This window comes from Miniopterus natalensis, chromosome 7, assembly GCF_054644295.1.
Source record: "Miniopterus natalensis isolate mMinNat1 chromosome 7, mMinNat1.hap1, whole genome shotgun sequence".
Classification (NCBI taxonomy): domain Eukaryota; kingdom Metazoa; phylum Chordata; class Mammalia; order Chiroptera; family Miniopteridae; genus Miniopterus; species Miniopterus natalensis.
In genome coordinates, this window is record NC_142087.1 from 42,873,992 (window position 1) to 42,888,617 (window position 14,626).

The 14,626-nt window shown below is 37.4% G+C and overlaps 1 protein-coding gene across 3 annotated transcripts in view; it reads right to left on the reverse strand.

Moving 5' to 3' along the window:
- Window positions 1-12,157, reverse strand: part of ROCK1 (Rho associated coiled-coil containing protein kinase 1) — a 131,623-nt gene extending 119,466 nt beyond the window's left edge. For 2 of the 3 annotated variants that reach the window (XM_087818990.1, XM_016211505.2), the window contains exon 1: window positions 11,300-12,157. In XM_087818990.1, coding sequence (XP_087675116.1) covers window positions 11,300-11,392 — 93 coding nt within the window. In that variant the 5' untranslated portion in view covers window positions 11,393-12,157. The remainder of the gene's footprint in view (window positions 1-11,299) is intronic. The other variant, XM_087818991.1, reaches the window with a different exon arrangement.
- Between the last annotated feature and the right edge of the window lie 2,469 nt (window positions 12,158-14,626).

Consider the following 14,626-nt stretch of genomic DNA (forward strand, 5'->3'; position numbering starts at 1 on the left):
TAACTGACAAGTCCTGATTAATTCATAGGTAAAGAAAAGGGGAATGAGATTGGGGGTCAGGGGAGATAATCACTCACATCAAGTATTAACTGAACAATAATGTCCATAATTATGCTAAGCCCTGAAGGAATTCTCATTAGGGAGGTAGGACTAACACTACAGATAACTCATATAAGATAGCTATGATCAAGTTCTAAATTACATGAGACAGATGATAAATACTGTAGGAGTTCAGAAAAGACAACACAGTATAACATTGTTGTTACTTATATTAGACAACAAAGAGAAAACCATCAAGGAGAACATAGAGAATGATATGGCCTGGAACTGTGAGAGCAAAGTTAGGAAAGAACAGGCAACGTGCTATAGAAAGTGAGAAATCCACCTGGAACAGACTATTTTGGAGAATGATAGGAATTAAGACTAAGAAAACAGGTTAAGCTAAGACCACATGATAAAAAAACACTAAAGTTAAGAAAGAGTATGGATTATACTGGCAAACTGCAAGGGTGTCCCACTAATTCAAGAATGTTGGATTGAAAATTTGGACTTGGGTAGGGCAGCAATAACAGAAAACAAAGATGAGGTTCAAGAAATGTTTCAAATAAAAATCCCATTCTACTCTTCTCACACATTTCCAAGTATTATTTCTAACTACAGTAGAACTTCATCCAATCTATAATACAACAGTAAAGCAAGGAAAGGAGTAACTATTAACACCTGGATAACACTATGGTACTTGCATAAAAATTATTTCATTTAATCCTCATAATTAAAACCTATGAAGTATTTTCACTATTCTCATCTGGCAAATTAAATATATTCAAGCTCAAAAACATTAGATAACTTGTCCAAGATCACACAACTAAATAAAATGCTGGCCTATAAAATGGGAAACTGGATAATGATCCACTTAGCACACAAGTCCTCTCCCCAGGAAAAATTATAAAGATATATATAATGATGACAATGATTGATAGCTAACATTAAATAAATGCTGGGCCCAGTGGCTCAGTGGTTGAGCGTCGACCTAGGATCCAGGGGTTTGATTTCCGGTCAGGGCACATGCCCGGGTTGCGGGCTCGATCCCCAGTTGGGGCGTGCAAGAGGCGGCTGATCAATGACTCTCTAATCATTGATGTTTCTATCTCTCTCTCCCTCTCCTTTCCTCTCTGTGATCAATAAAGATATATTTTAAATAAATAAATAAATGCTGGGAACTATACAAAGCACATTACCTGCACTATCACATTTGCTATTCCTAACAGCCCTGAGTCTACGATTAATTTTATTTGAAGATGATGTGTTTGAGTCCTAAAAAAGTTAAGAAATTTGCCCAAAGTCACAAGGCTAATAAGTGGCTGACCTGGGCAGAATTAAAAATCATACACTTGGATTCCAGAGCCCATGCTCTTAACCACTATGCTATACTGTCTCCATGACTAGAAATTACTAGAAATAAGCAGAGGAAAGCAATTAGGATGAGATCAGTAAACACTTTAAGAGTGGATAATAATCATAAAAAACATTTTCTTCTACTTTTCAAGTAGTAGTAAAATTTAAGCAATCAATAAAAGAATAGAAGATGTATATCTAAAAGAATTTTTTATAAGGTTAAGAATTTAAACTCATATCTAAAGATAAATGAATTTGAAAAGGGTTTCAATTAGTGAATTTTGGGTTTTTTCCCCTTTTTATTGAATGTATTGGGGTGACACTGGTTAACAAAATCATACAGGTTTCAGGTGCACAATTCTACAACACATCATCTGTACACTGTATTGTTTGCTCACCACTCCAAGTCAAGTCTCCGTCATCACCGTTTACCCCCCCATAGCCTCCTCCCCACACTATACCTCGCAATCACCACACTGTTGCCTGTGTCCATGAGTTTTTCTTTTTTCTCAATCCCTTCACCCACCTCCCAATGCCCCCCCATCCCAACAGCTGTCAGCCTACTCTCTGTTTCTGAGTCTGTCACTTCAATTAGTGAATTTTGTGTTATATTCCTAAACCAAATCAAAGTTCAGAGAGTGGATATTATCTGTTCAAGGCATACAACTTTTCAATTATAATTTACAGAGTCAATTAGAGATTAGAATTCAGGGTTTCAGATATCTTCCCTCCCATGTTCAGTTTTTCTTTCACTATATCATACCCACATTCTTGGAAATCAAACATGTGCAATTCTGTTAGTGCTATTAAAACTAAGATTTTTCATGTAAAAGAAAAAATACAAGCTCAAAGTGATAATAAACAAAAATTGGAATTATCAGCATAAATCATTTTTCTTCTTTTCAAAAATAAATTTCATAGGTCTGTTCATTAAACAAGGACAAGAAGCAATTTCAACCCAGTAGCAATGAGTACTCCTAGCATCCAGATTGTGCAAGAGAATGACTGATTTCTAAGTCTGGGGCAAGAAATGTACAAGATGACCCTGGGCATCTTAGACCAAAAAAACAAGGAAGTACTACCAAAGATTATTAGGGTCATATACAAATAAGATGGGAGCCAATGTAGAAAGGTTCCCATTAGTCAAAGATGGGAAAAATCGAGCATCAGCAAGAATGACAAAAATTGACTGAAATACACTAAGTAATGTATTTTTAAATGGTTTCCATAATGATGTCAAAGAGAGAGAAATAAATAAATAATAAATAAATAAATGCTGGGGATATCTTGTTTGCTAACCCTTATGCACTGTATCAATGTGTTCTTTGGCATACTAGCTTTTCAGGCAATGGGAAACTACAATAGGAGACTGTAGAGTGAGAGGCCAGTAAGGGCAAGGGATATACATTCCCCTGGTTCTCTTACTGCCAAATCAACATGATTCTCTCTACTTAAAACTACAGCCCCTGCCAAACAGCTTTCTCCATAAAGCTACCCCCCAACTGTTCTCTTCCCTTGTCCCTTCAGGTCTAAAGGTGGTAGCAGCTCTCTGCCCCACTGTTACTAATCCCAGGTACTGCATTATCCCTGATTTCTTTAAATACTGTCTATATCTTTGTAAATAGTACCTTTCTTAAATTTCCCTCAAACTGTACCATGTCCATCATACTAAGGCTCCAAAATACCAGACTCTGAAACGTGGTGATTAAAGAGAAAGGTTAAAGCATTAATCCTATTATTTTATGAACTATTTTTCAGGGTAAGGGAACAATCCTACAGATAATGAGTGAAAGAAAGTTATTAAATTCTTAAGTTCGCGTAACTGAAGAACTACAGTTAATAAATGTGAAAGCAGTGATAGAATTAGAAAATCATTATTTTGCTATCCCTAAGGAAATAACTGCTTCATCTATTTTAACGGGTTATAAATGGATGGAACCATCAGATGAAAGGATGATGAAGAATTTTTACAAAGGAAGTTATTATTGACTGTCACCACCTGAACACACTGACCAACCCTAGCATCACTAAGGGTGGGCCAGCCAGATACTATGTACCTCTTGATGTGATGCAAAAGAAAATGCAATCTATGAAACACTCTTGACTAAAAATTAGAAATTATTAAATCAAGCTTTAGGTCTAACTACCAATTAACAGGAAATTTGGAAGATAACGGAGCAAGTTAAATGATATCACAAAAAACAAAAAGAAAAATCCAGAATGTGAAACATTGTACAGTACCAATGACCTAGTTTTCTCAACAAAACAATGGGGAGTGGAGTGGGTAGAAGAACTAGAGGGAGAAGACTTAAAAGACCTAACAAACAAAAGCAACATATGGACTTTGTCTGGATCCAGATTCTAATAAAGCAACTGTAAAAAAAAAACAAAAGTGTTTTAGACAATCAGAGAAATGAGTATAAACTAGGCATTAATGGTACCAAGGAGCTTTTAATTTTGTTAGACACAATAATGGCGATTGTGGTAAAATAAAATGTTCTGTTGTGTTTTTTCAAAGATGCTTACTGATACATGTAACGGTAAAATGACAATATCTAGGACTTACTTTTAAATATTTTGGGAAGAAAAATGGTGACTGATGAAGCAAGTATGACAAAATTTTGAAAATTGCAGAATCTGGGTAATAGGGATTCACTATGCTATTTTTCCCTACTTCAGTGTATATGTGAAATTTTTCACTTATAAAATTACCAAACAAAACAAAAATCCATGTTCTTTCCACTGTAACCAGTTTTCCAACTTGAGTGTGTCTATGAATTCACATCTTGTGCAGAATCTGAGGACTCATCTCCCAAAATTCTGATTTTGTTTGTGTGGGCATGGGCCCAGATTACATTTTTAGGAAGTCCTCAAGTGAATGTGATACAGACAATCTACACTCATATCTGAAAATTATATACTTACGCCACTTCACCACAAGTCTTTAAATATATCCCCAAACTTAAAGAAATGGTATGATCATATCCCTTACCTCCCCTTCAAGCATTACTCCACTCATATTTGTTCATAATTATCCTTCTCCAGAGACTATAAATTCCATGAAAGCAGAGCCCATATTTGTTTTTACTTACCATAGCGTCCCCAATACCTATCAGAGTTTATAGCACACAGTACATACCAAATGAATTTTTGTTGAATGAATAAATAACAGCAAAGAGGGGAAAAAAGTTAACTACAGTACACTATTTCAAAATTAATTCCAGGAAAAAAACCTAAGATAAGATTTCAATTTATTGCCAAAAGTCAATATAGGAAGTATGGAATAAAAAAAGACTATAAATAAAGTATGGGAATAACAACAAAATAATGAAAATAAATAAATATAGGAATAAAGAGGGAGCACAGGTTAGCCTACCTCTTAAAATATGACGTAAGTATAAGTTAGCCTCTCCCCTCTCTGAGACATCAAATTTTTGAACATTAATTTGAACATCTAACTTCCTATTAACTGTTTAGAAACTATAATGAAAATGTACTCTCACAATCCCAAACAAGGAAGGCAGGTATATTAGAGAAGTAAAATATATCTATACATTTTAAAGGATACATAAATGAGTAATTCAGTCACTACTTTCGCTGTTCAAAAAATACAAACTCCTAGAGTTACGAAGACAAGTCACAAACGCAAAAAAAGAATTAAGTGCCAAATATAATAATTAAAAATTAGTTTAGGATGAACTTCCAAGGTACAGAACTAGTTCCAAAAACAGCACTTAAAAAGATGGTTCCTATTCTTATATCTCTACTCCAACACCATTTAACTTTTTACTTTTATTTCTTAAATAATAAATCAATGACACAAATTCTAAAGTTTTTATGGAAGTATAATAAAGACTCACAGAATTTTTAGAGACACAATGGACATCAGCAACTCTATGGCCCAACTCCTCATTTTACAAATGGGGAAACAAGCCCAGATAAGAAAAAAGATTTACTTGAGTTAATAGCAAAACAAGGATACGTCAATGCTCTGAATTTCTAGTCCAGTGTTCTTTTCACTATATCATGCTAATAGCGTATTTTTAAAAATAAATATTTTCCATTGTGAAATGCACTACTATCTGCTCATCTCCTTGTACATACATGTGTATAGTATCCATCAGCTACTCTCTGCACTTAAACTAAATGAATGTACCTCTTTTTTAGTGGGGATGGGAATGGGGAAGTGGAACTACTGGACCATCTTCACCACCAGAACTTAATATGTAGTATTTCCTAATATGTGGGGTTTTCTGTCATATATCATAATAGAATCTCTAGTTTTCACCATATATACACAATATCAAAACTTATAATCAGGAAATAAAACTAAACTGTAAAGTTATACAAAATGTAATCTAAAACTGAGAATTTACTCTTTGTTCATTATAAAATTTATATGTGGCTCCTTCTGGATTAAAAACATTTCTGACTCAGATTAATGAATGGCCCAATTCATGTTTCAGCTGTTACTCTGAGCCACTTCTCTATACACCCACAGGGTACTTGTAGTGCAAGAGTCTATTTACAGAACACACACTGAAAGTATAAAAGACACACAGAAAGAGAGCAAGATAACAACTAAATTTCCACAAACCAGCTCCCAACTGTCTTTCTTATCAATCTAAACCCTTGGCACAAAGTAGGTATGTTATAAATCATGACTAAATGAATAAAGTCTCCAAAAGTGCCTCCCCATTCTACTGAATCCCATTCTAAATGTCTCCATTTTCAGTTACAATTGGTTTAGACACTTCAGTCAAGTACAGCTTGATTATGAATTTATGAGCATGGCTTGAGGTGCCAGGTAAATTATCAACTTCCAGACTAAGCATAATGACTTGCATATAACAGGAATACTATAAACATGACAAAAATAATAGTTACCAATTAACAAATACTTACTAAATGCCACATGCTGTGATTGCTTTGTCTATATTATTTAATCATTAAGACAGTCTAGTACTATTCCCCACTTTCCTGAGAATGAAACGAGCTTTGAGGCGTTAAAATACCTCACCAAAAATCATCTATTAAGTACACTGCAAAGTCTACATTTGAATCCAAGTTTAGACCCCACACAAAGATTTGCTGAACAAATCAATAGAGAAATTTGTTTTAAAAAACTTCTTGCAACGTATTAATATCAAAACAGTCTGGTCCAAACTAACCAGATATGCAATTGATACTGGTAACACCCATTAACTCATAAATTATGAACAATGGCAGGCAAATAGCTTTAAGGCCCAAAGATTTAATGGCTTCAGATCTTTTCATTCCACTACCAGTACTTTAACCCTAAATGTGATTAATTCAACTGGCAGGACATACAGAGAGATTATACAGCAATAATCTAGAATCTGGAATGCTAGCCAAACTCTGTTGAGATAATGCGATTTGTGGCTTAGGACTATGAAAAGTTAATGTTCAAAACAAAAATTTTCCAGTCGAGTGACAGGCAGAGTAGCAGTGATGATAACAACAGGTTAAGTGCATGGAAGAAAGCTCACTTTGAAACAGGAGGAATCTGAATGATAACATGACATCGAAGTAAGGATGCCTAGTAGGCAGTCAGATACTTAGGATTAAAAACCAAAGCATAGATATGACAGCAGTTGAAGCTGTAAGAATGAATAAACTCTCCAAGAGAGTGAAGAGAAAGAAAAATATTATAGGCCAATGACAGAGGCTAAGAGAAAAAGAAATCAGCAATGAAAAGATGAAAAACACTGGGTCAAGCATCCAGGAAAAGAGAATTAAAGAAGAAAAGCTCAAAAACTAACACCTGATACTTAGATTTGCCTTCTACATTCTAAAAAACTAACTAGCCCTGGCTGAGTAGCTCAACTAGTTACAGAGCGGCGTTCCCTTACACCAAGGTTGTGGGTTCGATCCTTGGTTAAGGCACATACAAGACTCAATCAATTAAGGCATAAATAAGTGAAACTACAAATTGATGTCTGTTTCTCTCTCTGAAAGTCAATAAAAAATAAAATGTTTTAAAAAGCTAATAAAATATGGTAGCAACAAATAGGTACAAAGGACAGCAGTGTTAGAGCTCAGTATGCACTGTTCAACTAATATTGGTTCCCTTCCCTCCTTTCTACCCACCCATTGCTACACCTCAACCAGCTAAACAAAAACCAGAAAAAAGGTCATACTCTTAACTAGCATCCTGCAGGAGTTTGTTAAACATCCTACAGGCAAGATAGCTGTATTTTTAAGAAATGTTAAACTTCAAGACAAATATATACCTAACCCTCCCACCTACTTATCTTTGTTCTTCCTTTTAATTTACAAATCATATACATTTCTTCCTCTGGAAAAATTAGACTTAATTAAACTCTACCCCTTACTGTTTTCAAAGGTACATACTCAAAACTATTGAGAAATTGTTAACAAGCCCCAGATAAAAATAATTCTAAGGTTAAAAAAAAAAAAAAAGGTTGCAAAACAGCTATTGATAATCACTATATAGCATGGACCACTAAGTAATAGAATCATTAGGATACTGAAAAGAATCTGACTTACAAAAAACTAAGGTCGAGCCATTTGGATGATCTAGGAAACAAGTAAAGAGTTACCATATTATCTTAGTATATGCAGACTATTTGAGCATTTTTATTTGCAATATGGAAAATGGACTTATCTAGTCCTTAGAATAATTATATGTGTTCAAGAAAAGGCTGGATAACCACTTACCAGTGCTCTTTCCAGCTACATTATAAGTACTATAATACTCATCATTAGTACCTCAACAAAAAATGCTATTTGGTGGGTAATGTTGTTTCAAAGACATTTGCCAGAAAACTCTTCTAATACTAAAAGGTTTAGGAACTTCCACTTCTGAAGAGTGGATCTAGATAGTCAAGGAAGTGGAAAATAAACATAATTTGAGATTACAAAAAAACCCTAGAACTTGAGTGCTGCACATGGCACGTAATACATACTCATTAAGTATCAGTTAAGTAAATCAACAAAGGCCAAAATAATGAAGGCAATTAATTTAAAAAGGGTATTGTCCCTACAACAGACAAGATGTCCAAAATCCAGCGAGGAAAGAATAAGAACAGATTCACAGAAAAAGATGAAATTACCTGATAGGTCATTCTCAATCGTAGAATGAATGAATGACTTGATGGTAAACATAAAATATCACGCAAAGAAAATTCATGCTAGATGCTACAAAACTGGAAAAAGGATTTTGTATCCAAAGAAAATTTTAATCTTTACAAGTTCAGATTAATAAGGTAATAAAATTGCAACAGCTGTCAATAAACAATTATAGAACTACACAAACAAAAAAAAAGGGCCAAGACTATAAGATTACAATGGGGGGGGCGGTGTCTGTTGACTATCTTCTTTTTTAAAATGTTCTTTTAGAAATCTTGGGCTCCAAGATACCTGGCCATTCTAACTCTGAAAAGCCTTGACTGCCTACTTCTTGACTCTTCCGTTTGTTCAACTTTCATCTTTTACCCTTTTATCATTATATCAGTTTCAACTTGCACCTCTGTACAAATGGCTTCCAAACTGTTACATTTAATTATGAGCTCAATTTCAAATTGCCAATAGTCTACAAGTCATTTCTTTGTGGTTGTCCCAGTTTCCACTCAAATAGAACAAATCTAAAATTGAATATATCTGTTGCCTATTCTTCCCAAGCTATTTCCAAAACTGGCTTTGCTGTTTTCACCCATGTTTTCATCAGTCTCACTATATAACCCAGGCTCAAAATTTTTAGGATCATCTAACTAGTCTCTTTCTCTGGTTCCCACTTCTCTTCCCCAAGCCTGCCAATCAAATTCCATCAATGCCTCCTTCCCCATTCTAATGTCCCAATTTTGCACTTTAATTATTTCTGGACTATTACTTTTTTAAAAGCTCCGCAATCTCACCCCATTTCCAAGTCTCTTTCCATATAACCCATCCTGCTCACAACTACCGGATTCACTTTATTCATTCATCCTGGCATAGTTTTGTTTATGAATATTTAATTACCACAACATACTTAAGAAAATTTAAACTCCTTAGCCTAACAATCAAATCCTCCACACTCTAACCCCAATCTATCCTTCCAACTTTACTTCTGTTCACCTAAACATGTCATAACCAGTCATGTCTCTACCATATTCATGCTATCCTCCACTCCCCCTATGAAACCCTATCTATATCCTATCCATCCATCATAAAGCATACCCTGGCTCTCCCAACATGCTTCTTTTCAATATCCAAGAACATATATTACCCATACCAAGTATTTGAAATTTATCACATATTTTCTCAATCTGTGAAGTGTTTTGCTTTCTTTCTATGTATGTATGTGAGATTAGGTCTTGTTTTCCTAAATAGATTGTAGTTTCAAGGAAAGAGTCCAAAACTTAACGTTTTCTTGTAGCCTCCACATTTCAATAAATCTTTGAGGTTCCCACCAAATGAAGCTGTGCCAAGAGGCTAGAAAATAACTAAAATTTAAAAAGAAAAAAAAAAGCTAATATAACCTCCCTGCGTCATGGAATAAGGAGATCAAAAAGTAAAGTAAAATCAAACATACTATACGGAAATTAGATAAATATTAAAAGAACTAGACTTCTTTTAAGTTATAGAAATCCTTACTAGAAAGATGTGTTCTAATTCCTCCCACTTCTCCCATTCAATAAAGTATTTAAAATTGTGTTAAGGCATCAAACCTCCTTTCTGTTTCTCAATCTGAAGAGCATCCACAATGTGGATGAGACATTTCAAACATACAACTCACAAGACCTATTTCCATAATCAAGGATGCTTAAAGTAATTCTGAAAGCTTTGGGGAGAAAACTTACTAAAATGCATGTAACTTTTAAACAAACTACATGATTTTCCTGATTCAAGATGAAATTTTTATATGGCATTATGTCTCTGAATGGCATTATAGTACTTTGTTCACTTAATCTTAACACCATATATTGTGTATATCTAATACTAATTCTGAAGAGGCTGTAAATTACTATCCATATACATACTCCATGAAACTTTAGACAGTGTATGGTTTTGTTTGGATTAAAATAGAATAATTATATAAATTTTTGACATTTAGTAAAGTAAAAGAAACTCACAAAAAGAGTTTGCAACTATTACTATTAGAAGAAACTGACAAATCTTAAAAATTCCAATCACTTAATTGTCTATGCTATCAACCACTGAAGGATTTTTAAAATAGGATTTGGGTCTTTCATATCATAAAATCTTCTTTATAATGTTTTAAAAGTGACATTGTTAAGCAAATGGCAGTTTTTATAAAACATCTGTGTGGTACTTTTGTTATCAACAATATTGTAAAAGACATTTATATTGTGATGACCTATCATCAGTTTCCTTGGGTTTTTACACGTAACAGTACAGCAAAAAGTTCCCTCACACTCAAGTCACCTATGACATTTTGACTCAAAAATCACTTCCTTGATATCGATTCTCCATTGTCACTTCCAAGTCTCCAAACTAATTTAGGAGCTTAAATACTAAATGAAAAGTGGTCTTCCCAATAATACTGTCAAACTGATCAGAAAGATTAATATTACTAAGATCGCCATTCAACAACCTATATACGTAGTAATAACTTTGACGTGGTAACTTTATATGATGCCTGCAATAGATGTTTATAAGTATCTTTTGTATAATGATGAACTGAGTCAGAGCTAAAAGTTCAGGGGATAGTTCTAGTTAGTAGTCAGTCAGTGCAATGATTAAAGAGTGCCACGGCATGAGATTTTAGTGGTTACTCCAGGATTCTTCGGGAAAAAGCACCAGATTTTGGTGTTTTCCAATATTATGCATAGCTGCAACTTTCTTTTGCAGATAACTAGACTGAAAGCAAGAGGAAGGAAAACACAACCCCACACAAGCAAAAGAGAACAGTGCCACTCACCAGCAAACAATCAGAATTCACTTCCGATTTGGGATCCCGCAGCAGGTTGTCGATTTTTTCAAACCGAGTCTCAAAACTGTCCCCAGTCGACATGTTGCTGCTACTGTGACAATACCCTCGGTACCAGCACCAGCGGCGGAAAGCAATTTCAACCAACTTCCTCCGTTGGTGGGTTCGCGGCCGCGGGGCGGAGGAGCCGGAACCTCAGGGTCACCAGGTGTGCCCAGTTCCCCCTCCTCCTTCCCCTCACTGAGGGGATCTCGGCTCTCCAGACCCCGGGCCCGGGGCAACTGCGACCCACAGCCGCTCGGACGCCCAAAGTCGCATCCCACCCGGCAGCCCCTCACGACAGCCGACAGTGCCGTCGCCACCAGTCTCGTCGCTCCCGCGAGGTGCTTCAGCCTAGCGGGCCCGAGCCGCCCTCTCCAAGGAGGGTTCCCCGTCCCGAGATGGGCGTGGGGGGGAGAGAAAGAGAAGCAGGGTGGAGACTCCTCTGGGCAGCAGGGGAGGGAAAAGAGGAAAGGCGAAAGCGAAGGGCGGGTGCGGAGCTGTGCCAGCTGCTACCGCCGCCGCTTGGGCCACGGGCCGGGCCCGCTCCGCTCTGAAGTGCTGTAGGCAGTCTAGCCCCGCATCCCCGGCTCCACTTGGCCCGATCCGATGCACCGATCTGTGTTCGCCGAGAGCTGGTCCTCGCGGGATAGCCTCACTTTCCCATTTTGTCCCGTCGCTGCTGGGGCGTCTGCCGCGGTGTCCGGCGGGGCAGGGCGAGGTCGGTGCCCGATGGAGACTTGGAAAGGCTGCAGAGCGGACGGTGAGGAAGAGGGCAGTCGGGTCCCAGCGGCTGCTGATGAGGGCTCTTCTGGGAGGCGCTGTGGCCCGGGCTGGGGAAAGGGCAAGTGGCGACGGCGAATGCCTGAGGGGGTGGGACGAGGGGGCCGTGAGGGACTAATATGTCCGCCTTCCTGTTTAAACAAACGGAGACCGCCGGCGCGGACTGCGCATGCGGGGCGCGGACGGACGCTCGGAAGGGGAACCGGCCGGGCCGCGCGCGCGCACGCATACCTGGGCGGGGCGGAAGGCGGGGCGCGCCCGGGGCGTCGCAGACGGACCCGGGAGGCTGGCAACAGAAAGAAGCCGCCTGGGTGCGGCAGACGGTGCGGCCCTTGCTTTGGCAGCTTTGAGGAGCCACGCAGGGCTCCCGAGCTGCGGCGGAGGTCGGGGCGGGGGCGGAACTCGCGCAGGCTCCGGTCGCGTTCTGGCAGCTGCCCCAGCTCTGCTTCCTCTGGGCTGCCGTCGTCGGGAGAATTCTGACAGGAAAGAAAGGGTGCTTGTTATTATTATTTTGGAGATAGGGCCTTTGGGGTCTTTTGTGCGCTTTTTGTTTTTTAAGGCTAGAAGCTTTTTCGCCGGCAGGCACCAGCATTTTTATCACCAGCGGGATTTGGTTTTCAATAGTATTTAGTCCTCGGCCATCCGCGACCCCCACCCACAGTGCCTAGCCCCCCTACGATTCTATGGGAAAATGACCAAGCAAATCAGTGCTCAGCCCTCCTAAGCCGAGCGTTTGTGTATGAGAAGCGTTAAAATATTGACCTCGGAAAATATAGCCAATGGAAGTCAAGCTCAATTTACTCTTTTTAAAAAGGGAAAGTAATCTCAGGAAAAAAATATTATTTTTAAGTTATTTCTACTAATTCTCCCACACCATTAACACTCCCTCTGTAGTTCTCTTCTTGATGTGTAGTCCCCCCTTTTCAATTTCAAAACGTTCAGTGAAACAAAATTGTGATTTTACCAAAGCTAATGTAAAACATCAAAATAATAGGCATTTCCTCCCTAATTCAGTTGCTTCATTGACCTGTGGTGTGAGGGTGAAAGACTTGTTACTCAATCTGCTGATAAAGTAATGTTCTTCGTTTCTTTCAGTAGGAAATCTACCTTAATTTATTTTTAATCAAGCATAGTTTTTAGCTCTAGGTCAAATTAAGCATTGCTAGAAATAGAAAACTCGGATTTTTTGCCTCACACTGGAAATGCTGCAGATGAACCAATTTTCTTTATAAAAAGCATTGGACAGCATGTGAATAGTCCAACAGCTTTCTGATGTGAGTCAAAAGTTAAGAAAATGTTACATTATTTGAAAAACGACTATTCTATTTCCATTTTATTATATACAAGAAATATTTAGATATAAAATCCACTGTATAAATCAAGATAGGAAGTAAGTTCACAAGAATTATTTCAAAGACAAACACTAGACAAAATTCAGGTATTTCATTAAATGCTTTTGCGGTGACTTTTCTTGGCTCCGGTATTTTAAGCCAGTCATGTGAATTAAATTTATTTTTAAGCATAGGGCTTAAAATAAATCTGGCAGTTGCCCTAAAATTTCCTAAACCCTGCTTGTCCTTTTCTATTACCATTTTTAGGTATTCTTAGGAATTTTGTTGTTTTGCAGAGACTGTGAACATGATGTTGCTTTCTATTTGGACATATATGATAAAGTTCAAGTAGTTAATATATGAGTGGCACTGATAAATGTAAGTGGGACTGAAACCAATCTGGCAAAGCTACTAGAAATATATGTGGGGGTCTATATATTTTATTTATCTATAAGGTTAATCTGATTATTGTAACCCCTACTAGTTGTCTTTTTTTTTTTTTTTTAATATATCTGTGTTGATTTCAGAGAGAGGAAGGGAGAGGGGGAGAGAGCAATAGAAACATCAATAATGAGAGAGTCATTGATCAGCTGCCTCCTGCACGCCCCCGACTGGGGATGGAGTCCATAACCCCGGCATGCGCCCTGACCGGAAATTGAACCCCGATCACCTGGATCCTAGGTTGATGCTCAATTGCTGAGCCACGCCTGGCCGGGCCACTAGTTGTCTTATACCATAAGATAGATGGACTCTGTATCAGTGTTTTATAATTTTTAAACAATGTCCTCAGCTGTAATAGGATAGAATCGTATGACATTAAAGTTCCTTCCGGCTTTAAAATTCTATTGTCTAATTGTCACTAATTTCTTCAGAAGCATTATGGATATTGAGATTATCCTTAAAGTATATATTAAGATCCTAAGTCAATTGCAAAATACTGATATTATGTATAAATATAATAAAAATATAATATTATACATACTGAGTGCTTATGTGCTGGGCACTAATCCATGTACTTTATACATAGTATTTATTAAAACTTCAAAAGAGCTCTGCTATGATTATACCTACATCATAGATGGGGAAACTGAAGTGCAGCAAGGTTGGATTTATTAGGTTAAAGGTTTTTTGTTCAAGGTTATGACAACCCAGATTGGAATGGAGG